The sequence below is a fragment of the Mytilus trossulus genome, chromosome 5 (genome assembly GCF_036588685.1).
Source record: "Mytilus trossulus isolate FHL-02 chromosome 5, PNRI_Mtr1.1.1.hap1, whole genome shotgun sequence".
NCBI classification, from domain to species: domain Eukaryota; kingdom Metazoa; phylum Mollusca; class Bivalvia; order Mytilida; family Mytilidae; genus Mytilus; species Mytilus trossulus.
Genome location: NC_086377.1, coordinates 68,033,781 through 68,058,360, shown reverse-complemented (window position 1 = coordinate 68,058,360; position 24,580 = coordinate 68,033,781). Strand labels below are relative to the sequence as shown.

Below are 24,580 nucleotides of genomic sequence, written 5' to 3'. Positions count from 1 at the left end.
TTTCAAAATATCTTTTCAAGTATGTTAAATACATACAAACTACTTGTTGGAGTATTATAACTATGTTGAGGAGTTAGAATAGCTAGAATTTTTGAAATTTAAGGTCTTTGGTAGGGGTTCAATATACTGCAGGGTGGTCAAAATACCATGGAAATTATTTTTTTTTTTTACATCTTTTCCAGCATTTTAAATACATACTAACTACTTATTGGAGTATTATTACTATGTTAAGGAGTAAGAATTGCAAGAATTTTTGAAATTTAAGGTCTATGGTAGGGGGTTCAATATACCCCAGGGGGGTCAAAATACCATGGCTAAGTAAAATTTTCAAAACATTTTTGCCAGCATTTTAAATACATACAAACTACTTATTGGAGTATTATAACTATGTTAAGGAGTTAGAATTGCAAGAATTTTTGAAATTGAATGTCTATGGTAGGGGGTTCAATATACCGCAGGGGGGGTCAAAATACCATGGCTACGTAAAATTTTCAAAATATCTTTTCCAGTATGTTAAATGCATATTAACTACTTGTTGGTTTATTATTACTATGTTAAGGAGTAAGAATTGCTAGAATTTTTGAAATTTAAGGTCTTTAGTAGGGGTTCAATATACCGCAGGGGGGTCAAAATACCATGGAAATTATTTTTTTTCAAAACATTTTTTCCAGGATTTTAAATGCAAACAAACTACTTATTGAAGTATTATTACTAAGTTAAGGAGTAAGAATAGCTAGAATTTTTGAATATTAAGGTCTATGGTAGGGGGTTCAATATACCGCAGGGGGTCAAAATACCATGGAAATTATTTTTTTTTTTTACATCTTTTCCAGCATTTTAAATACATACTAACTACTTATTGGAGTATTATTACTATGTTAAGGAGTTAGAATTGCAAGAATTTTTGAAATTTAAGGTCTATGGTAGGGGGTTCAATATACCGCAGGGGGTCAAAATACCATGGCTACGTAAAATTTTCAAAATATCTTTTCCAGTATGTTAAATACATACAAACTACTTGTTGGAGTATTATAACTATGTTGAGGAGTTAAAATAGCTAGAATTTTTGAAATTTAAGGTCTTTAGTAGGGGTTCAATATACTGCAGGGGGGTCAAAATACAATGGAAATTATTTATTTTTTTTACATCTTTTCCAGCATTTTAAATACATACTAACTACTTATTGGAGTATTATTACTATGTTAAGGAGTAAGAATTGCAAGAATTTTTGAAATTTAAGGTCTATGGTAGGGGGTTCAATATACCGCAGGGGGGTCAAAATACCATGGCTAAGTAAAATTTTCAAAATATCTTTTCCAGTATGTTAAATACATACAAACTACTTGAAGGAATATCATAACTATGTTAAGGAGTTTGAATAGCTAGAATTTTTTTAATTTAAGGTCTATAGTAGGGGGACAAAATACCATGGAAAATATTTTTTTTCAAAACATTTTTGCCAGCATTTTAAATACATACAAACTACTTATTGGAGTATTATAACTATGTTAAGGGGTTAGAATTGCAAGAATTTTTGAAATTTAAGGTCTATGGTAGGGGGTTCAATATACCGCAGGGGGGTCAAAATACCATGGCTAAGTAAAATTTTCAAAATATCTTTTCCAGTATGATTAATGCATATTAACTACTTGTTGGGGTATTATTACTATGTTAAGGAGTAAGAATTGCTAGAATTTTTGAAATTTAAGGTCTTTAGTAGGGGTTCAATATACCGCAGGGGGGTCAAAATACCATGGAAATTAATTTTTTTCAAAACATTTTTTCCAGGATGTTAAATGCAAACAAACTACTTATTGAAGTATTATTACTAAGTTAAGGATTAAGAATAGCTAGAATTTTTGAATATTAAGGTCTATGGTAGGGGGTTCAATATACCGCAGGGTGGTCAAAATACCATGGCCACGTAAAATTTTCAAAATATCTTTTCCAGTATGTTAAATGCATATTAACTACTTATTGGTTTATTATTACTATGTTAAGGAGTAAGAATTGCTAGAATTTTTGAAATTTAAGGTCTTTAGTAGGGGTTCAATATACCGCAGGGGGGTCAAAATACCATGGAAATTATTTATTTTTTTTACATCTTTTCCAGCATTTTAAATACATACTAACTACTTATTGGAGTATTATTGCTATGTTAAGGAGTTAGAATTGCAAGAATTTTTGAAATTTAAGGTCTATGGTAGGGGGTTCAATGTACCGCAGGGGGTCAAAATACAATGGCTAAGTAAAATTTTCAAATTATCTTTTCCAATATGTTAAATACATACAAACTACTTGTTGGAGTATTATAACTATGTTCAGGAGTTAGAATAGCAAGAATTTTTGAAATTTAAGGTCTTTAGTAGGGGTTCAATAATGCAGTGGGGTCAAAATACCATGGAAATAATTTTTTTTCAAAACATTTTTTCAAGGATGTTTAATACATACAAACTACTTATTGAAATATTATTACTATGTTATGGAGTAAGAATTGCAAGAATTTTTGAAATTGAATGTCTATGGTAGGGGGTTCAATATACCGCAGGGGGGTCAAAATACCATGGCTACGTAAAATTTTCAAAATATCTTTTCCAGTATGTTAAATGCATATTAACTACTTGTTGGGGTATTATTACTATGTTAAGGAGTAAGAATTGCTAGAATTTTTGAAATTTAAGGTCTTTAGTAGGGGTTCAATATACCGCAGGGGGGTCAAAATACCATGGAAATTATTTTTTTTCAAAACATTTTTTCCAGGATGTTAAATGCAAACAAACTACTTATTGAAGTATTATTACTAAGTTAAGGAGTAAGAATAGCTAGAATTTTTGAATATTAAGGTCTATGGTAGGGGGTTCAATATACCGCAGGGGGGTCAAAATACCATGGAAATTATTTATTTTTTTTACATCTTTTTCCAGCATTTTAAATACATACTAACTACTTATTGGAGTATTATTACTATGTTAAGGAGTTAGAATTGCAAGAATTTTTGAAATTTAAGGTCTATGGTAGGGGGTTCAATATACCGCAGGGGGGTCAAAATACCATGGCTAAGTAAAATTTTCAAAATATCTTTTCCATTATGTTAAATACATACAAACTACTTGTAGGAATATCATAACTATGTTAAGGAGTTTGAATAGCTAGAATTTTTGAAATTTAAGGTCTATAGAAGGGGGGTCAAAATACCTTGGAAATTATTTTTTTTCAAAACATTTTTGCCAGCATTTTAAATACATAAAAACTACTTATTGGAGTATTATTACTATGTTAAGGAGTTAGAATTGCAAGAATTTTTGAAATTTAAGGTCTATGGTAGGGGGTTCAATGTACCGCAGGGGGTCAAAATACAATGGCTAAGTAAAATTTTCAAAATATCTTTTCCAATATGTTAAATACATACAAACTACTTGTTGGAGTATTATAACTATGTTCAGGAGTTAGAATAGCAAGAATTTTTGAAATTTAAGGTCTTTAGTAGGGGTTCAATAATGCAGTGGGGTCAAAATACCATGGAAATAATTTTTTTTCAAAACATTTTTTCAAGGATGTTTAATACATACAAACTACTTATTGAAATATTATTACTATGTTATGGAGTAAGAATTGCAAGAATTTTTGAAATTGAATGTCTATGGTAGGGGGTTCAATATACCGCAGGGGGGTCAAAATACCATGGCTACGTAAAATTTTCAAAATATCTTTTCCAGTATGTTAAATGCATATTTAAAACTACTTGTTGGGGTATTATTACTATGTTAAGGAGTAAGAATTGCTAGAATTTTTGAAATTTAAGGTCTTTAGTAGGGGTTCAATATACCGCAGGGGGGTCAAAATACCATGGAAATTATTTTTTTTCAAAACATTTTTTCCAGGATGTTAAATGCAAACAAACTACTTATTGAAGTATTATTACTAAGTTAAGGAGTAAGAATAGCTAGAATTTTTGAATATTAAGGTCTATGGTAGGGGGTTCAATATACCGCAGGGGGGTCAAAATACCATGGAAATTATTTATTTTTTTTACATCTTTTTCCAGCATTTTAAATACATACTAACTACTTATTGGAGTATTATTACTATGTTAAGGAGTTAGAATTGCAAGAATTTTTGAAATTTAAGGTCTATGGTAGGGGGTTCAATATACCGCAGGGGGGTCAAAATACCATGGCTAAGTAAAATTTTCAAAATATCTTTTCCATTATGTTAAATACATACAAACTACTTGTAGGAATATCATAACTATGTTAAGGAGTTTGAATAGCTAGAATTTTTGAAATTTAAGGTCTATAGAAGGGGGGTCAAAATACCTTGGAAATTATTTTTTTTCAAAACATTTTTGCCAGCATTTTAAATACATAAAAACTACTTATTGGAGTATTATTACTATGTTAAGGAGTTAGAATTGCAAGAATTTTTGAAATTTAAGGTCTATAGTAGGGGGTTCAATATACCGCAGGGGGGTCAAAATACCATGGCTAAGTAAAATTTTCAAAATATCTTTTCCAGTATGTTAAATACATTCAAACTACTTGTAGGAATATCATAACTTTGTTAAGGAGTTAGAATAGCTAGAATTTTTGAAATTTAAGGTCTATAGTAGGGGGTTCAATATACCGCAGGGGGGTCAATATACCATGGAAATTAATTTTTTTCAAAACATTTTTTCCAGGATGTTAAATGCATACAAACTACTTATTGAAGTATTATTACTAAGTTAAGGAGTTAAAATAGCTAGATTTTTTTAATATTAAGGTCTATGGTAGGGGGTTCAATATACCGCATGGGGGTAAAAATACCATGGAAATTATTTTTCTTCAAAATATCTTTTCCAGCATTTTAAATACATACAAACTACTTATTGGAGTATTATTACTTTGTTAAGGAGTAAGAATTGCAAGAATTTTTGAAATTGAAGGTCTATGGTAGGGGGTTCAATATACCGCATGGGGGTCAAAATACCATGGAAATTATTTATTTTTTTTACATCTTTTCCAGCATTTTAAATACATACTAACTACTTATTGGAGTATTATAACTATGTTAAGGAGTTAGAATTGCAAGAATTTTTGAAATTTAAGGTCTATGGTAGGGGGTTCAATATACCGCAGGGGGGTCAAAATACCCTGGCTAAGTAAAATTTTCAAAATATCTTTTCCAGTTATTTTCAAGATATTTTGAAAAATTTTACTTAGCGATGGTATTTTGACCCCCTGCGGTATATTGAACCCCCTACCAAAGACATTCAATTTCAAAAATTCCAGCTATTCTTAATCCTTAACATAGTAATAATATTCCAATAAGTAGTTTGTATGCATTTAACATGCTGGAAAAGATATTTTGAAGAAAAAATATTTTCATGGTATTTTGACCCCCCTACCATGGTATATTGAACCCCCTACTATAGACCTTGAATTTCAAAAACCCAAGCTATTCTAACTCCTTAACATAATTATAATACTCCAATAAGTAGTTTGTATGTATTTAACAAACTGACAAAGATATTTTGAAAATTTTACGTAGCCATGGTATTTTGACCCCCTGCGATATATTGAACCCCCTTCTATAGACCTTGATTTTCAAAAATTCAAGCTATTCTAACTCCTTAACATAGTAATAATACTCCAATAAGTAGTTTGTATGCATTTAACATGCTGGAAAAGATATTTTGAAGAAAAAATATTTTCATGGTATTTTGACCCCCCCCCCCCTACCATGGTATATTGAACCCCCTACTATAGACCTTGAATTTCAAAAACCCAAGCTATTCTAACTCCTTAACATAATTATAATACTCCAATAAGTAGTTTGTATGTATTTAACAAACTGACAAAGATATTTTGAAAATTTTACGTAGCCATGGTATTTTGACCCCCTGCGATATATTGAACCCCCTTCTATAGACCTTGATTTTCAAAAATTCAAGCTATTCTAACTCCTTAACATAGTAATAATACTCCAATAAGTAGTTTGTATGCATTTAACATGCTGGAAAAGATATTTTGAAGAAAAAATATTTTCATGGTATTTTGACCCCCCCCCCCCTACCATGGTATATTGAACCCCCTACTATAGACCTTGAATTTCAAAAATTCAAGCTATTCTAACTTCTTTACATAGTAACAATACTCCAATTTGTAGTTTGTATGTATTCAACATGCTGGAAAAGATATTTTAAAAATTTTACTTAGCCATGGTATTTTGACCCCCTGCAGTATATTGAACCCCCTTCTATAGACCTTGATTTTCAAAAATTCAAGCTATTCTAACTTCTTAACATAGTAACAATACTCCAATTTGTAGTTTGTATGTATTCAACATGCTGGAAAAGATATTTTAAAAATTTTACTTAGCCATGGTATTTTGACCCCCTGCGGTATATTGAACCCCCTACTATAGACCTTGAATTTCAAAAACCCAAGCTATTCTTACTCCTTAACATAATTATAATACTCCAATAAGTAGTTTGTATGTATTTAACAAACTGGCAAAGATATTTTGAAGAAAAAATATTTTCACGGTAATTTGACCCCCCCCCCCCCCTAACCATGGTATATTGAACCCCCTACTATAGACCTTGAATTTCAAAAATTCAAGCCATTCTAACTTCTTTACATAGTAACAATACTCCAATTTGTAGTTTGTATGTATTCAACATGCTGGAAAAGATATTTTTAAAATTTTACTTAGCCATGGTATTTTGACCCCCTGCAGTATATTGAACCCCCTTCTATAGACCTTGATTTTCAAAAATTCAAGCTATTCTAACTTCTTAACATAGTAACAATTCTCCAATTTGTAGTTTGTATGTATTCAACATGCTGGAAAAGATATTTTAAAAATTTTACTTCGCCATGGTATTTTGACCCCCTGCGGTATATTGAACCCCCTTCTATAGACCTTGATTTTCAAAAACCCAAGCTATTCTAACTCCTAAACAAAATTATAATACTTCAATAAATAGTTTGTATGTATTTAACAAACTGGCAAAGATATTTTGAAAATTTTAAGTTGCCATGGTATTTTGACCCCCTGCGGTATATTGAACCCCCTTCTATAGACCTTGATTTTCAAAAATTCAAGCTATTCTAACTTCTTAACATAGTAACAATACTCCAATTTGTAGTTTGTATGTATTCAACATGCTGGAAAAGATATTTTAAAAATTTTACTTAGCCATGGTATTTTGACCCCCTGCGGTATATTGAACCCCCTTCTATAGACCTTGATTTTCAAAAATTCAAGCTATTCTTAATCCTTAACATAGTAATTATACTCCAATAAGTAGTTTGTAAGCATTTAACATGCTGGAAAAGATATTTTGAAGAAAAAATATTTTCATGGTATTTTGACCCCCCCCACTACCATGGTATATTGAACCCCCTGCTAAAGACCTTGAATTTCAAAAACCCAAGCTATTCTAACTCCTTAACATAATTATAATACTCCAATAAGTAGTTTGTATGTATTTAACAAACTGGCAAAGATATTTTGAAAATTTTATGTAGCCATGGTATTTTGACCCCCTACAGTATATTGAACCCCCTTCTGTAGACCTTGATTTTCAAAAATTCAAGCTATTCTTACTCCTTAACATAGTAAAAATACTCCAATTTGTAGTTTGTATGTATTCAACATGCTGGAAAAGATATTTTAAAAATTTTACTTAGCCATGGTATTTTGACCCCCTGCGGTATATTGAACCCCCTTCTATAGACCTTGATTTTCAAAAATTCAAGCTATTCTAACTCCTTAACATAGTTATAATACTCCAATAAGTTGTTTGTATATATTTAACATGCTGAAAAAGATATTTTGAAAATTTTACTTAGCCATGGTATTTTGACACCCCCCTGCGGTATATTGAACCCCCTTCCATAGACATTCAATTTCAAAAATTCCAGCTATTCTTAATCCTTAACGTAGTAAAAAAATCCAATAAGTTGTTTGTATGCATTTAACATGCTGGAAATGATATTTTGAACAAAGAATATTTTCATGGTATTTTGACCTTAGTATATACCATGGTATATTGAACCCCTACTATAGACCTTGAATTTCAAAAACCCAAGCTATTCTAACTCCTTAACATAGTTATAATACTCCAATAAGTAGTTTGTATGTATTTAACAAACTGGCAAAGATATTTTGAAAATTTTACGCAGCCATTGTTTTTTGACCCCCTGCTGTATATTGAACCCCCTACCATAGACCGTCAATTTCAAAAATTCTAGCTATTCTAACTCCATAACATAGTTGTTACTCCAATTTGTAGTTTGAATGCATTTTTAAAACATGCTTGAAAAGATATTTTGAAGAAGAAAAAAATTCCATTGTATTTTGATCCCCTCCCCCTACCATGGTATATTGAACCCCCTCCTATAGACCTTGAATTTTAAAAATCCAAGTTTTTCTAACTCCTTAACATAGTTTTAATACTCCAATTAGTAGTTTGTTTGTATTTAACATGCTGGAAAAGATATTTTGAAAATTTTACTTAGCCATGTTATTGTACCATGGTATATTGACCCCCCTATTATACATCTAAAGACCTTTCATGTTAAAATATCTTGCTACTGTAACTCCTGAACATATTTATTATAATATCTTGCTACTGTAACTCCTGAACATATTTATTATACTCCAATTAGTAGTTTGTATTTATTTTATTAGTTTGAAAAGATGTTTTGAAAATTTTACTTTTTAAAATCAAGTGAGCCATGGTAATTTGACCCCCTCCCCCTTTTTTACCATGGAAAATTAAAACTTAAAAGTCTACCATTCTATATAAATATTTTAAATTTCAAAGAATTATAGTGTCCAAGCTACATGGTCTAGTTTTAATGCTTTAAGAAGTTTTTTGAATGAAATTTTGTTGGTTAAGACTTCAAAGCACTTATACCAAGCAAATATTTTTCTTTTAACCAATAATTGAAAATTGACCTCCCCTTCTTGTATAAATGATTTTTAATATTTGATTAGCTTTTACATAATGTTAAATGTTTTATTAATTATCTAGAATGAAAAAAACAGGGCGGTTCAATTTACCATGGGGGTTCAATTTTCCATACAGGGGGGGTTCAATTTACCATGGGGGGGTTCAATTTACCATAGCGGTATTTTGACCCCGGGGTCATTTTACCATGGGGTTCAAAATACCATATGACACCGGAAAAAAAAAAAAAAAAAAATCCGGATTTTTTTCGTTTTTTTTCCGGAAACGATTTTTGTTTAGTATAGCCTTTGAATGGCATCTTTTAAACGTTTGATTTCAAATAAAATTTTAATACAGTAAGCATTTGTGTGATACAGATTGAAGTCAAACAACCGGCATGGCTTCTGCTATGGCCATCAGTCAAAGTGTGTTATAGGAATAAAATTGACAGTATAACAAGTTAACAATGTTTTGGCATTTACTTCTGACTGTCTTTTCTAATACAAGAGGGAAGCCAAACGTTCAATTTAGGATTAAATTCAATTTTAATATCTGATATTTGCTCAACCATAGCCCCAAAACTCAATTTGTAATTGATTTTCTTTTAAACAGCTAGTATATAATCAAAATTTCAAAGATTTTCACCCATCCCTCTATCATGTTATTATTATTTGGTATTTGTAGAAAAGCTGGCATCAGTTCTGTGAACTAAATTGTCTGAAAGAAACTGATTATAAAACAGGTCTTTGCTGAGACAGACTTTGATGGGCTTTCTGTGTAAGACTATAGCCTGACCCGTACAGATGGCGTATCAGTTCTGAAAAGTTTGAAAATTTTATAAGCTGGAAGTCCTGGCCAAGTCTTCTGCAACTTTTGAACATGGACTATTCATATCTTGTATACTTTATACAATGAACTGATGAAAATAACCTGAAAGAATAACAAACTGATTATAAAAATACACAAAAAACAACCGAAGCAGGCCAGTAAAAAAAAAAAAAAAAAAAAAAAAAAAAAAAAAAAAAAATACCTTCCTACCGCAGGGCTCGACATTACCGTTTGTCCGATTGTCCGGGACAAGTGGACACAGGCGTCGGACAAGTAGATTCGCCTTACTACTTGTCCGACGGGACAAGTGAAAAAAACGATGTCAGATGTAAAATATATCAGATTTCAAGACTTATGAATTTCCCAAAAATTGAATGATTCTTTTATTGATGCTGCGAAATGAAATAAATATTCTTTATTGATCATGCTGGCAGCCGCTGACAGAAGCTTGCATATCACAAAGGATAATTTCCGAGAGATCCTGGTTGACAGAATCGCGATCTTTAATGTGTTTTTATCAGTTGTAATTCGCAAGCTGGCCAGGTGATTTTACATAATCATTGAATTGTTTACCTGCAAGAAGAAACAAAGTTAAATGGATCTCAGAAAGTTTGGGTTCACTGTAGCTTCAGCGACGGGAAAAAAGAAAAAAGAAGAAGTTGAGAAAAAAGAAAAGAAGAAAGAATACGAGAAAAAGCGAGAAAGAAATTTCCAGTCGTCATGGCTTGAAGAATTCCAAGGTCTTATGTACGCCATCCCTGTTTCAGAAACGGGAGAAGAGTCTGGGAGTGGCAGTAATGTAATGTTTTGTAAAACATGTCTAGATATACCAGAATGCTCGGACAAAACAAGTTCCTTGGTGATTGGCACCTCTATTTTCCGGAAGGACACGTTGGTGGCTCATTGGAAGAGTAGAGCGCACATTAGTTGTGATGAGAGGACCAAGCTCAAAGAAAAGGCAAAACAGTTTGCTACCAAAGCAACTACAAGTAAGGAAGATCAGTCGGATATAACGACAGTTGGGCCAATCGTAGATTGTGCACGTAAAATTGACAAGGAGAATGAAGAAAAGATAAAGAAACTGATTAACACAGCCTACCATGTATGTAAATCGGAGTGTCCATTTACAGATTATTCAAAACTGATAGTGCTGCAAGAAAAGAATGGACTGGACATGGGAAACTTTTACAGAAGTGATAATGCTTGTAGAAGGTACAAAAAAATGAAAAAAAATTTGACAAGTCGATGATATAGATTTATGAACATGATGAAGTGGACATGAAGAACTCCTAATGACATTTCAATAAAGAATATGTTTGATTGCTTTACAGAGTTAGAGCTGAATTAAAACCTAATCTGGATATTAATAACATTGAATGTACTATAACATTGAGATAAGGTTTTAATCTGGCATTTAACACATGTGAAACAATCAGACATGAATGAGTCATAATGAGTTTTTTGTCTCGCTCTGCTTGATCGTTTTATATATGGTGCCTAATATCATTAACAATTATACCAATTATTTACATGATACGTCACAGGTGCTTCATGAGGAGCAGGACGTGTTGACCCTAAGGCCTTTCGTGTGCTCCTTAATCACACACAGGCAGCGTTGTGTTGGTTCCAGTCTTAAGTTTTTATTTTATGTTTCGTATATATATTGTTGTTTGTCTTTTGGCCTATTTTTCGATTTTTGACATGACCATGTCATTTTATTTCCCACTGTTAATCTTAAAAGTCCCTTTCAATATTGTATCTTTCGACTCTCTTCACCTTTGGAGTTTCTGCTGTAGATGCCTAAGTCAACAGTTAATAAAGTCTCATCAGACAGTCAGTGATGTTGGAGTAGATATATTGAAATGTCCAACACCTTCATACATTTTGAGGAGCTGTCTGACAAAATTAAAAAGAAACAAAAAGTGAAACCAATGTGAAACTTGGATATCACAACTCAAGGAATCATAGAATTGATTGATTGATTGATTGTTGGTTGCTTAACCTCGGTGCCCAGTGCCACTGTGGCATAATATTCCAAGCATGTTCATGATGAATCATAGAAATGCATTGTATAAACGGATCATTTTAGACAAACTAATTTGCATTTTCAGATTTGTGAAGACAGTTTATGATGATCTTGTATCAACACCACTTGAAAAGCTGAGAACTGATGTGAATTTCTTCACTATACTCATAGATGGCGCCACTGATGTATCTGTTACCGAAAATGAGTTGATTTATGTCAGATTACTACAAGATGGTATTCCTGCAAACAAATACTTTAGTATTGAAGATGTTGAAAGTGCTGATGCTGCAGGTGTTTTGAACAGTATAAATGAGGCATTTGATCGACATGGGTTGCCAGACTGGAAAGAAAAGCTTATTGGATTTGGATCAGATGGCGCATCAGTTAACTTGGGTAACCGTTCAGGAGTTGCAAAGCAGATCAAAGATGAAGTTCCGCATCTCATCATAACTCACTGTGTTGCCCATCGTCTAGAACTTGCAGCCAATAATGCTATAAAACACCATAAGATCATGCGGGAGATACAAGACATTCTGCAACATATGTACAAACATTACCATTACTCGCCAAAAGCCCTTCGAGAATTGAGAAAACTGGCTGAAGCACTTGAAGAAAAGATTTTGAAACCTACAAATCTGTCTGGCACACGTTGGCTTCCATTTATTGAGAGTGCTCTGCATGTCTTGGTTGTTGACTTTCGTGTAATTTTGGCTTATTTTGAACATGTTGTTGAGTCTCGAACTGGTTCAGCTGAAGTACAAGGGCGAGCTCATTTCATTAGCAAGAAGTTGAAAGATTATAAGTTTTTATACCTGACCTTTTTTGTCTTAGACGTTTTAAAGGTGTTAAGTATTCTTAGTAAAACCATGCAGAGAGACGATTTGACATTGTCACAACTGTTTGATGCCCTTACAACAGCCCATCTTGCTCTTGCGGAGTTACGGAGTACCAATGGAAATCAGCTGTCAAATTTCCTGTCTGAAGTTGTTGGCGAAACTTTTCGTGACATAAGTCTGAAAAATGTTCATCATGAAGAAAATTATGCAACGATAAAACAAGAGATGCTGGACCTAATCTGCAAAGCTTTAGATGATAGATTTGGACCATCTGAAAAAGATCCATTATTGCTTGCAGCTGCAAAAATAACTGACTTTAACGACTGGCCGAGAGAAATTCAAAACTTGGCATCTTTTGGGCAAGATCAACTCAACCTGCTCCTTCAACATTTTCAGGACATTCTCAACAGAAGTGGTTGTGACCTGGAAATTATCAAAAATGAATGGACTGATTTTAAAGCCTACATATACAGACACAAACAAACAGATATCAGTATATTTTTTATTAATGACAATCTTAAAACTAGATTCAAGAATCTGTTATTCTTGCTGGAGATCATACAGGTATTTCCACTATCTTCTGCAGCCTGTGAGCGTGGATTTTCGGCAATGAAGCGTATAAAATCAGACTGGAGGAGTTCTCTAAAACCAGACATGTTGCAGCGACTTTTGTTCATTGCCATCGAAGGTCCATCAGTCCCAGATTTCAATGTGGATTCAGTATTCATAAGGTGGTGGTCTACAGGAAGACCAAAGCATCCTGGGTTTAACCCTTATAACTACAGAATGGATAGATCCATAAGAGAACCCAGTGCCTGTGATTTTGGAAGTGATGACGATTAAATGATTGATAGTGAAATTGAGTCAAACACTCAGTCTGAAATAATAAAGCATTTTGTTTATATTAGTATTCTTTATTTAGTTACAAACAAATTCATATAGCATAACACATTTCTCCCTTCATAAGGTACGCTCAAAGCTCAAGTGTTTTTGATGCATATCATCAACTTTTTTTTTAAAATTCGGACAAGTGAGTTAAGAGTTCGGACAAGTTGATTTTTTTGCAACTTGTCCGAAGGGACAAGTGAGAAAAAATGATAATGTAGAGGCCTGTACCGACCCTAATTTTTTGGGGCATGCAACAGGAAACACACCTATTTTTTTTTTTGGCCTAACTATAAAAGAAATTAAAAAAAATGTATTCACTTCCATTTGAAGAAGTTCCAATATTTATTGTGTGATAGTTTTGGAGGATGTAGTCATACTAAGCCTACTTCTGTAGATTTTATCTTTTAAGCACTCTCACATGAACAAGTCAGATTTTTATAGACTTGTATCAGCAATTCAATGTCTGAATGTTTTTGCTGCAATTTAATATTACCTATATTATTATTTTTTAGGATGAAACATTAGTCCATTGTAGTTTAACAGAATTAGATGATGCTGCATTTAGTTTTCCCGTACTATTTCAAGAAATTACTTACCAGGTAAGACACCAAACACACATTCCTAACCCTCACTTGAATATGTACATCCTGAAGTAAATTTATACTTGCAGAGTAGTAACTTTTGAATGTCTTAATCAGATTTATTCATGTTACTGTAATATTAGAAATTCTAGTGTGCATTTATTGCCATTTTGTCATTTAAGGCTAAAAGCGAGATTTTAATTTTTGCAATATTGAGAAAAATCCTGTCTAAATCATATAGAAAATTATAAAGTACTGAAAACTCACTTTCTTAATGTTCATTGTTTGAAACTTTATAACAATCAGTGTACAAGGAAAAAATTTCAACACTCCTTGTTTAAGTAAATTATTATCAAAGTGTTTTTGGCTTAAGTGAAATGGAATGATCAGAGATGTCTAATAAACACAGTGCATATTGGTCTTGTTATGCATTAACAATATTCCAATTTCTGAAGTCTAAGGAGACTGGCAAATTGTTTTGTGCTTTTAGTATGTAAATGTATGGCAGCACCTATTTAATGAATTGTGAAATATTTGCCATGTGTTTATTAATTTGAAAAGGTTTGTCTGAATACTATATTTATAGGCAGCATTTCAGGAAATCAATATTTTCAACAGATAATGGATCTAACTCCAAGAATAAATATTTGAGTTCACAATATAACTTATAATATGGTTCGCTACTGACCCCCTACGTATCCATAGAGGGTTAGTAAAATCCATAGGGGGTTAGGCCGGAGGCCGAGTCCCCTATGAATTTTAATCACCCTCTATGGATACGTAGGGGGTCAAAAGTTAACCGTATAATGAATTTTTCGGACGCTGGACTTTTTCTGAGGTGTTTTGTTGAAAAATAAACAATGTAACACAACAACATTAAAAGATGACATCGCCAGTATCGCGTCATGAACCCCCTATGAAACCTACTAACCCCCTACAGTCTCATAGGGGGTCGCCACTTGAGGGCATATAACCAATCACAACGTGATAATTCGTCTAGGTTCCGATAATACAGTTTAAAATGTTAGTATCAAAATAATATTCAATTTACATGATCAAAATTGTATGTATAGAGTATAATGAAGGTATGTTGATTGTAGGTATATGTACGGACAAGACCTCACTTCAGACAATTCCTAGAGAGAGTATCACAATTGTTTGAAGTCATCTTATTCACTGCATCAAAGAAAGTCTATGCTGATAAACTACTTAATTTGTTAGATCCAGAGAAAAAATTGATCAAGTAAGTTACTAAACAACATTTGCCGACAATATGTAGATGGTAATTATTTCTTTTAGAGAAATCTGAAACTTTAATTACATGCATGGTTTTTCCACGAGAGTTTTCTGATATATTACCCTTGGTCATCTCAATCAGATTATTTTTCTTGCTTAAGTCGTTACAGTGATGATCAATGATGATCTGTTAATTGCTATTTTACCAATGACAACTTGTTACTTTCATTGACAACAGCATGTGTTCCCTTAATTTCTAGCGATTATTTTTCATATCAATACTCTCGATCTGCGGAGAAAGGAAACTATCAGTCAAGAAGATCAAAGGAAATAGTGATTACTAAAATTATCTTTGATCATCATTATAAATAATAAGAGATAAATTATTAAAGTTTATGAATTTATTTTTCAAATGTTTTTATACACTAATAAGCTTTGCTAGAGATAAAGATCAATTCAGAACTACAAAATCTTCAGTCTTGCAGAAAAATAGTTTCTAAAATCTCTTGTAAACAAGAAAGGACAATTTTTGTCTCCCCTTGAGTCAAAAAGAGAGACATATGTATGCTGTTTTCTGCGACAGCGTCAACAATGTATAAGTTTGTGATTAGCTCAGTTTCATGTAAAAAGACAAATTTTAGTGCACATCACTTTGCAACCACTGGTCAGTGATTATTGGTAAATGCACGTTTATGAAAGATTACTGAAAACTTTCAAAAATACAAAAAATTGATAGTTTGTTACTGATTGTGCCAAAAGAGAGTTGTCATCTATGCTACAATGAGAAAATGACAATTTTAAAATCTCATCATTATGTCAGATTGAGATTGTACAGATATATTTCACAAGTCATTTTGCATCACTTTAAATGTCATTTTGTAGGTTTGTATTATTTGTATAATGTGGTTTTAAGACATCAGTTGTCTTGTGAACATTGTGTCAATTTGAATTATTATTATAAAATTGTACAATATAATTTCAGACATCGGTTGTTTAGAGAACATTGTGTTTGTATAAATGGCAACAACTACATCAAAGACCTGACGATTCTAGGGCGAGACTTGAGGAAGACCATTATCATTGATAATTCACCACAGGCCTTTGGTTATCAGGTCTGTACTAACTACTTGACTTTTTAAGCTTATTTATTGGTTTGCTGTATTTCACATTGAGTTGCCAGAAAAAATAAACTACACAAAAATTAATCAAAATTTGATTGCTAATGGGAAAACTCCACCAAAGACAAAATCACATAGCAACAACAATGCAAATGAGAAAACAAGAAGCATGATTTCTGTAATAAAAAAGGTCTTAAATTGATTCACAATACAGAACAGAACAATCAAATATGAAGACAGTTGGTTTTTAAATAGAAGTAATGCTGGATTAGGTTGTAATAACAAAACAAATGTGTTAGTATTTTTAAAAAGTATGACAAGAATTACTTCCCTTTGACCTCGTGATCTGTTTGACTATTTTCAGCTAGACAATGGTATACCAATAGAAAGTTGGTTTGTTGAACCATCTGACAGGGAACTATTGAATTTGTTACCATTTTTAGAAGAATTAGTGTTTAAGGTTTGTATGAAGTATTATTTTTGATCAGTATGGACAGATACTAATTTAATTTTGAATGGGGATGATTGTCTAACTAAGAGGGCATAGAGCTATTGCAGGAAAAAATACACAAGGTTGGGAGGGGCAATAGGTGTGTAATATATAAGAAGTTCAGTTTTTGTTTTGGGTTAGTTGTTTTCTGAAGGCCAAATAAAAATATATGTGACAGTGTTGTTCCAGTTACCCTACCTACCCTACTTTTTAGTCTTAATGATAGCCTACCCTAAAGATTTTTTTTGTCATTTTTCATTAAGCACTGTTAAAGTCAGAATGTTGCTCCAATAGACTCAATTTAAAAATAAAACATAAAATTAAAAAAAATCCCTACTTACCTACTATTTTTTTTAAAGATGTAACTGGAACCACACATACTTTTTTATTAGGCCTAATAAAAAACATTGAAAAGATGAAGAATATTTCTGTTGAAAAATTTGTAACACAACCCACCATCGTTTAGTTTACTAAACACACCATCGTATTGTCACAAATGGATGTCTTACCCACCCTGATATTGGTTTCTTGTAAAGCCATTTGAATTTATTGAGGCTCAGAGGGGGACATTTATCAAAAAAAAATTACTCAATTAAAAGTCACATGAAGCTTTAAGAAAGAAAAAAAACAGGTTTCCTTTTGTAAGAGTTGAAGATAGCATGTACCCTTTCCTCGATGTATTTTTTTATTTTGCAAACTTGATTTGCAAAGGATTTTCAGTAAAATGCAGAAAATATGCTTTCAAGTATTAATGCATTGCTAAAAACAAATATTTCATAAAAAAAAATTAAGTCTAAAATTCTTATGAATATCCACATAAAATATTAATACAAATTTTACTAAGTCTGATGCAGACATTTCGTAATAGATGTTTCAACAGAGGTGTTACACAGGCGTCAAAAGGTGTTATTATGGAGGAAAGGGCTAATGGAGCTGTAGGGGGAGTATAGATACAAAGAGTAAAAATCTAAACCCACACAGACTAGGAACCTTAATGTAGCAAAATAATGAACTCATGGAAACTTGTTGAAATTAAAAGATAATTTATTTTGAAAAACTACCTTTTTTGTTAACAAAAGGAAATGAGGAAAAAATATGTGAATTTTCAAAATCAAACAAAAAAATAGTATTAACATGACTTTTCAATATATAGACCATTGTCTTTAACATATTTCATGGATCCTTTGTTTGTTTTTAATGAAGTCTTTATTATTTTCAGCATGAAGATGTTAGACCTGTTATTCACGACCATTTCCGTCTCCACACACTTCTTCCACCATAGTCATGGCAATGGTTACCACTCTGATGCATGAAAAACTGTTACAAATCATGTAAAAGTTTGTTATATTTTTATACACATGCAAAATGAATGTTGTTTTGTTGATAATTGATACTGAGGTCAAATGCACATAGATTTTTATGTTTTAAGGGATATTTCATTTTTATCAAAACAGTGCACAAGACTACAAAACGTTTAAATACATTTTATGATGCAAAGACCACCATTTTCATCTACAAACACTTCTTCCAATTTTTTATTAAATCTATGGTTACTGATTAACCCTTGTCATAGAAATATGAAGAATAAATTTGATTTTATTTCAACCTGGATCAGGCTAAAAAAATATGATGTGTTTTAACACTTTAAACTTGCCGGAAAAAAAATGAAAAAAAGATAGGGTAAGCAGAAACCATTTTTTTAAAGACATAGTTTATAAAGTACCTTTGAACCAATACTGCAGCTTGGATGAATTAAAGTATATTCACATTCTAAATAATTACAGGAGATGCCTTAATAATACCTTAAAACAAAATTCTTGTTACTTTGATAGAATAGAGGAAAGAGAATGTATCGTAAACCTTTTTTTGTCTTCCAAATTTAAAGGTGATAAGGTTGACAAATTCTTGATACATTTTTAACTGAATTTTAAGTCTGCACCTTTTTTTGAAAAGAAATATTTGTTGATATCATGATTTAAAAAACCTATATTTTATTGTTATACAGATACAACAGGCTTACCATGCCAAAAACTTGTTTGTGTAATGTTGAAATTTTTTTGGCGTTCTGCTCTGATAAAATGTATATATAATTGGGCAGAGTTATTTTAGGTAATGTAATTTTTAAGGAAGTCATTGTGAATATTTTTATTATGTTCTTGATTGAAATTCTGTATGTTGATAATTGGCCAAAATGCTTGAAAAAGATTTTTTGTTTTTTCATAAGAATTAAGAAACGACTGTTTTACAGAATTAAATCCATGGGAAAGCACTTTCTTTAAACACAAACCACCCATAATTAAAAAAAAATAAAATATTGTTACCTTTAATTATATAAAAATGCTATGAAGGAAAATGCAGCAACCAACTGCTTATTTATATTGTTCCCTTTCCCAAATGTAGGAACAGGTATGGATGAGAGTAATTGTTTCTCCCCTAATCCTTTTCCTCTAATTTCCAAACATATTTTTTACAATTAATTTTGTTACTAATGCAGGAAATTATTGTGAAGACTTTCTTATATTTCCCATTTCTTTTCTTTCTTTACATGACTACTATCCCCAATTATATCTATTAAAAGTACTTTCCATCTTGTTAACTGGATCTAGTTAAATTATTTAAATCCCTCCTCACTCCTGTTCGGTATCTAGAATTCTATTTTATAGGTTAAATTGGCCATAATTAGCACAGAATTTATTCTCAAGTGAAAATGTACAAAAACAATGTTAACCAGTTGAGCAATTATATTTACTATATTTACTATACATGTTGAAGGAATTTTATTTTTGTTGTCTTTTTTGTTCTTATATTATGCAGTTTGATTTTATTATTTTATCCTCATTTTAAAATATTGAGATCTATGTTTTACCAATATCTTATATACATGATGTTTTTTGTTAAATTTTAAAATGAATTTTACCTAAGCATGGAACAACTTTTGTTCGTGTGTTTTTGAATTGTACAAAATGTATTGTTTCATTGTTTGTGGTAATAAGTTGTAGTGATATACTTGAAGAGGTCAATTGTCAAGTGTTTTTCTATTGGGGTCAAAAGAATTATATTTTTTTAAACTACATTCTGAAAAAGTAAGTGGAGGGAGCTAGGCAAATTATTTCATATCTTTTGACTGGTTTAACTTAAGCAGTGCAGGTACAAAAATGACAAAAAATATATCAGATACCTAAAAAGCACTCTACATACTGTAAGTTTCTTACAATTCGCATTGTCATATAGCAGAACCAAATTGAATCGTACCTTTTTGTTCGATGCTAAAGGAAACTGGGGAAAAAAAACACCAAAAAAAACCAAGAACTTAAATGCAATCCTTCTATACTAAAGTTCATGATAAAGTCGTTCAATTGAAGGGAGACAATTCTTGAAGATATGACTAAGTATTACACAAACTGAAATGGTACCTTGTATTTTGTTTTTTGTTTTATTTACTGCTGTAATTAATCATGATGTATATATAAATAAAAATGGCAAATTGTGTGATCATCTCAAAACATAGCTGTTTGTATGGCAAATTAATATGATAACATTTTCCTGTATTGTTGTTAAGAGAAAAAACACTAGAAACAATTTTATTTTGTAGCAGCATATGGTTTTCAAAATGCCTTACAAGCATTTAAAGACAAAAGTTAATTAAAAAAAAATATTTTAGGGGAAAAATGGTATGTTTTGAGATGGTCCAATTACTATGTATGCAATGTTATGTATAATATAATATGAGTCTTTTGTTGGAAGCCCTGCTATTAATCAGTTACTTCCATGAGTCTAGTGTCGCGAATCTTTGATAAGTAACAATTTGGACCAATTGATAAATGAGTCTACAATGTCACTCTTACAAAGTTCTAAATAGCTGCAACTTTCCGACCCTCTTTCCACTAAAATATTGTAAGGATGAAAATGAGAGTCCCACTTCTACCGTTCTATCATGTTGATACTTGGCTATAGCGTCTTTGTATGTCATATGGTGTTGGTACATGTATAAAGTCTTGTTATCGGGGAAATAAAACTAGTTTTAAAATCTTTATTTCACTCAAGAAAATAATAGAATTGTTGTTGTAAGGTAATTTGATATTACAATAGTGGCAAAACTTTGCCAAAAAAAATTAATTCTTTTGGATATATAGACGGTAATTTTCTGGTAAGCTGCAAAATTTATGAGATGTTTTACTAAACTGAATATGATGACATTTTATGTACACATCAGTTCACATATTTTTTACCATTTACATGTTCATGATGGGAGTCGGCTTAACCATACATGCCCTTTATGTCCACTTTTCTAATAATTTTACAGAATTTAACTTTAAAGTTTGATTTACTTTCTATCATTGGCAGAATAATTAACTACAGGTTAATGTGGGTTTTTTTTCTGAAAAGGGGAATTTGAATTGGAAATAATGTTTTAAGTATCAAAATTTGAATATTTTTTCATTATCATTTGATTCACCGACTTTTTTTTGCAATAATATTGCTTAATTAATTTGATCTGATGTGGCTTAAACAGAGTTATAAATGGATGATGTTCTCTTAAAGAAAAGGTAACACTTTGTAGATTTTGACACGTTTTACCTATTGGTAATGAAACCTGGTTCAAAGCCATTTATTACTAGTTTAAGCCCATTTAGGTTAAATTGTTTAAGGAATTTAGAATTTGTACATGAATAACAACTCATCATACTTTTATTTTGTATTTTTGGCTCTCCATATATTAAGCTTTATTTTGTTGTAGGCAGCAAAAGGTCACATCACTAGGTCAAAGGTCATTGTAATAATTAATGGCAATCAACATGTTTTGATGAAATAACTTGTAAATATTATCTGACTTGATTACTTATAATTTGTTTATAAAGGGAAAAGCTTAGATTAAGCTTAGTTTGGACAGCTTAAAGACCTTAAAGTTAGTGTCACTCTCCAGAAATAGTTACTATAGAGGTAAAGGGTGTTAAATTTCTACTATAAATAGATGACAAATATTTTTTGGTTCAATGAAATTAAAAATTGTCTCTTTGTGCGTCACCTGTTTCAATAGTGCCTTCCAAGGGTACCATGTATATTGGAACAGACAGCTACTTATTTTCATTTTGTAAGCTTTGTGTTTAATTTTAAGTATAAATGTGTTTGTATCCATCTGGTGTTGATTTAAGAGACAGGAATGAATACATGGTTGTAAAGAACACACACTATTATTTTCCATATGTTTCTGTCCTCAAATTGGTGATGTCAGTCTTGCAATTTTATCTGGACCAGAAACAAGTGCGTTGAGAACTATTCTCATGGTAATTATGCTAGATACTGTTTTCACATTCCAGGTGAATACAGTAAAATATAACAATTAAATATAGCTAAAAAATGTGGGGCAATTATCCTGGATGTCGGTAACTAATTTATCAGTCAGATATCATAGAAAGGATGTTTAATGTAATGAAGGGGGAATAACTCTAAGGCACAAATATTTATTTAAAGTGATTCTATTTCTATATAAATATACTGTGATAAACTGGCTAAAAATAGAGTTATGATGTTGATAGATATATCATGTAAAACCATTGATGTGACCTTAAATCTTTATAATGGATGTACAATTTGAAATAAATTATAAAAAGTTCACTTTGGTTTTATTTAGTCTTCAGTGCCGTAGTGTGCTGTTAAGCTTGTCTTGCAATGTTTTTTAAGCTAGTGAATTGTGAATGGAAAGGAATGTGTTAAAGGGACAACAGCAGAAAACAGCAAAAAAAAAAAGGTAGACTCTACCTCATGTGATGAAGTTTGGTATGTTGCATGTTCATTGTCCTTGATCTCATTTTCAAGGTTGAGCAACTTACTATTTGAAAAATATATAAAGTGAATTTCCAACATATTACAAATATATTTATGTAATAGGATAACTATATTTTGTATATGAATTCTTTGCAATGTTTCCATGTCTGACAGATGGGGTGAATCTGTCCTCCACCTCATTTCATAGATGATTGATCAAGATGAAGGTCCGTTTTTCTGATACAGAAAACATTATGTTTTGTATAAAGTGATTGTCAGAGGTACATGTCAGTCTTGTAGTTTTTAACTGACTCAACTTCATTTTCATGGTTCATGGATTTTTTGTCTGTTTTTCAGTAGTATAAGCAATAGGTCAACTTTATTGGGTGTAAAGAATGATAGTAAGGGGTACATGTCAATTTTTAGCACACAGAGACTTTTAATCCTATTACATTTGAATATGAAATTAAAAAATGGTGTCAAAATTATTTGTCGAGACTAACTTTTGTCGCCAAAGACATAGTGACTCTACATTACATCATCAGCAGCTTCTACAAATATTCATTCTGTGGTTAAAGTTTTTGAAAATGTAATGACTTTCTTAAACTTACCTGGATTTCTACCAAACTTGGACATAAGCTTGTTTATGATGATAAGTCTAGAATCCAGAAATAAATTATTAAAAAAAATCCTGTTTATCCGTATTTTACTCTTTTTATGTCATACAGAGTATACTATACTAGTTCTTACATTGATTAAGAATGTAGATTTTTTTTTAATCATTTTTAATAAAATGTTTTTAAATGTTACTTGATACAGAATAAAGTTATTTATATTTAGAGGTATTCAAACAATATTTTGAGATTAGTGTTAAATGGACTCAGTTTTTTTTCTGCCAGTTAATATTACATTCACTTGTGATTAAGATTCAAAATTTTAATAACTATCCTGGATTTGTACCCAAATTGGACAGAAGCTTGTTTTATATGATCAAAAGCTAGTATCAAGAAGGAAATTTTGAAAGAAAATATTTCGTGTTTTTATGTATACTTCTTACGAATGAACAAAGTTTTTCATCCAGTTAACATGCAGTTAAAAGTTTTTAAAACATTTATTAGATACATAAATCCTGATTTTTTTCCATACTAGAACAGAAGCTTCTTACAATAAACATGAAAATTCATAAAATTTTCACCATTTTTGCTGAGCCTGTAACTAACAGGAAAAGTAGGTGAGTCACTGGATTCGGCGGAACTGTAGTTATGGTGTTTTTTTTAAAATAAGAAATGATTGATTTTAGTAACAAATTTTAATATTAAGATAGGAAAAATGTTTTTTTTTAAACTTATTTTTTTTAAAAGTTTTTTCAATGGAGAGACTAAAAAATATCATAAAATCCAGATTGTATACTGAATCTATGCATGTACAGAAAACATGTCACCATCCTTGTTTTTTTTAGTCAAATGGCTTCAAAGTTTACAAATAAGGTTAGAATTTTACTGAACACATGTGATGTTACTGGATACAGAATAACTTTATCCATATTAGAGGTATTCAAACAATATGTAACGAGATCTAAATGGTGTTTGATATATTTTTTCCTCCTCTTTTTCGTAAATTTCCTAATATTTCAACGTAGCCTTCGACTGACTCAATTTTATTTCGTGATAATTGGTTGCACTAAGGTTTTTAAACTAAATCTTCAAATTAACCATACCAAACAATGACGATGTCATGAATGTATCCACGAATGAATAAACTAAAGTGCTTCAACAATTTGATTTTGTATACTGATGTTTTAAAATAATAATTGATTGAATGATGGTTGCTTAATGTCCAGTTGCCATCATTTCATACATTTTCAAGTACG

At 31.2% G+C, this 24,580-nt stretch overlaps 2 protein-coding genes across 3 annotated transcripts in view; both read left to right on the top strand.

Annotated features, from left to right (window-relative positions):
* Nucleotides 1-22,560, top strand: part of LOC134719117 (CTD small phosphatase-like protein 3) — a 31,412-nt gene extending 8,852 nt beyond the window's left edge. For both annotated transcript variants that reach the window (XM_063582087.1, XM_063582086.1), the window contains exons 8-12: nucleotides 14,032-14,118; nucleotides 15,201-15,343; nucleotides 16,319-16,448; nucleotides 16,819-16,914; nucleotides 18,164-22,560. In XM_063582087.1, coding sequence (XP_063438157.1) covers nucleotides 14,032-14,118; nucleotides 15,201-15,343; nucleotides 16,319-16,448; nucleotides 16,819-16,914; nucleotides 18,164-18,226 — 519 coding nt within the window. In that variant the 3' untranslated portion in view covers nucleotides 18,227-22,560. The remainder of the gene's footprint in view (nucleotides 1-14,031; nucleotides 14,119-15,200; nucleotides 15,344-16,318; nucleotides 16,449-16,818; nucleotides 16,915-18,163) is intronic.
* LOC134719116 (zinc finger protein 862-like) lies at nucleotides 10,983-13,738 on the top strand. The gene has a single exon (XM_063582085.1). It carries the CDS (start codon nucleotides 11,810-11,812, stop codon nucleotides 13,472-13,474), a length of 1,665 nt encoding a protein of 554 aa, XP_063438155.1. The 5' UTR covers nucleotides 10,983-11,809; the 3' UTR covers nucleotides 13,475-13,738.
* Nucleotides 22,561-24,580: the final 2,020 nt, after the last annotated feature.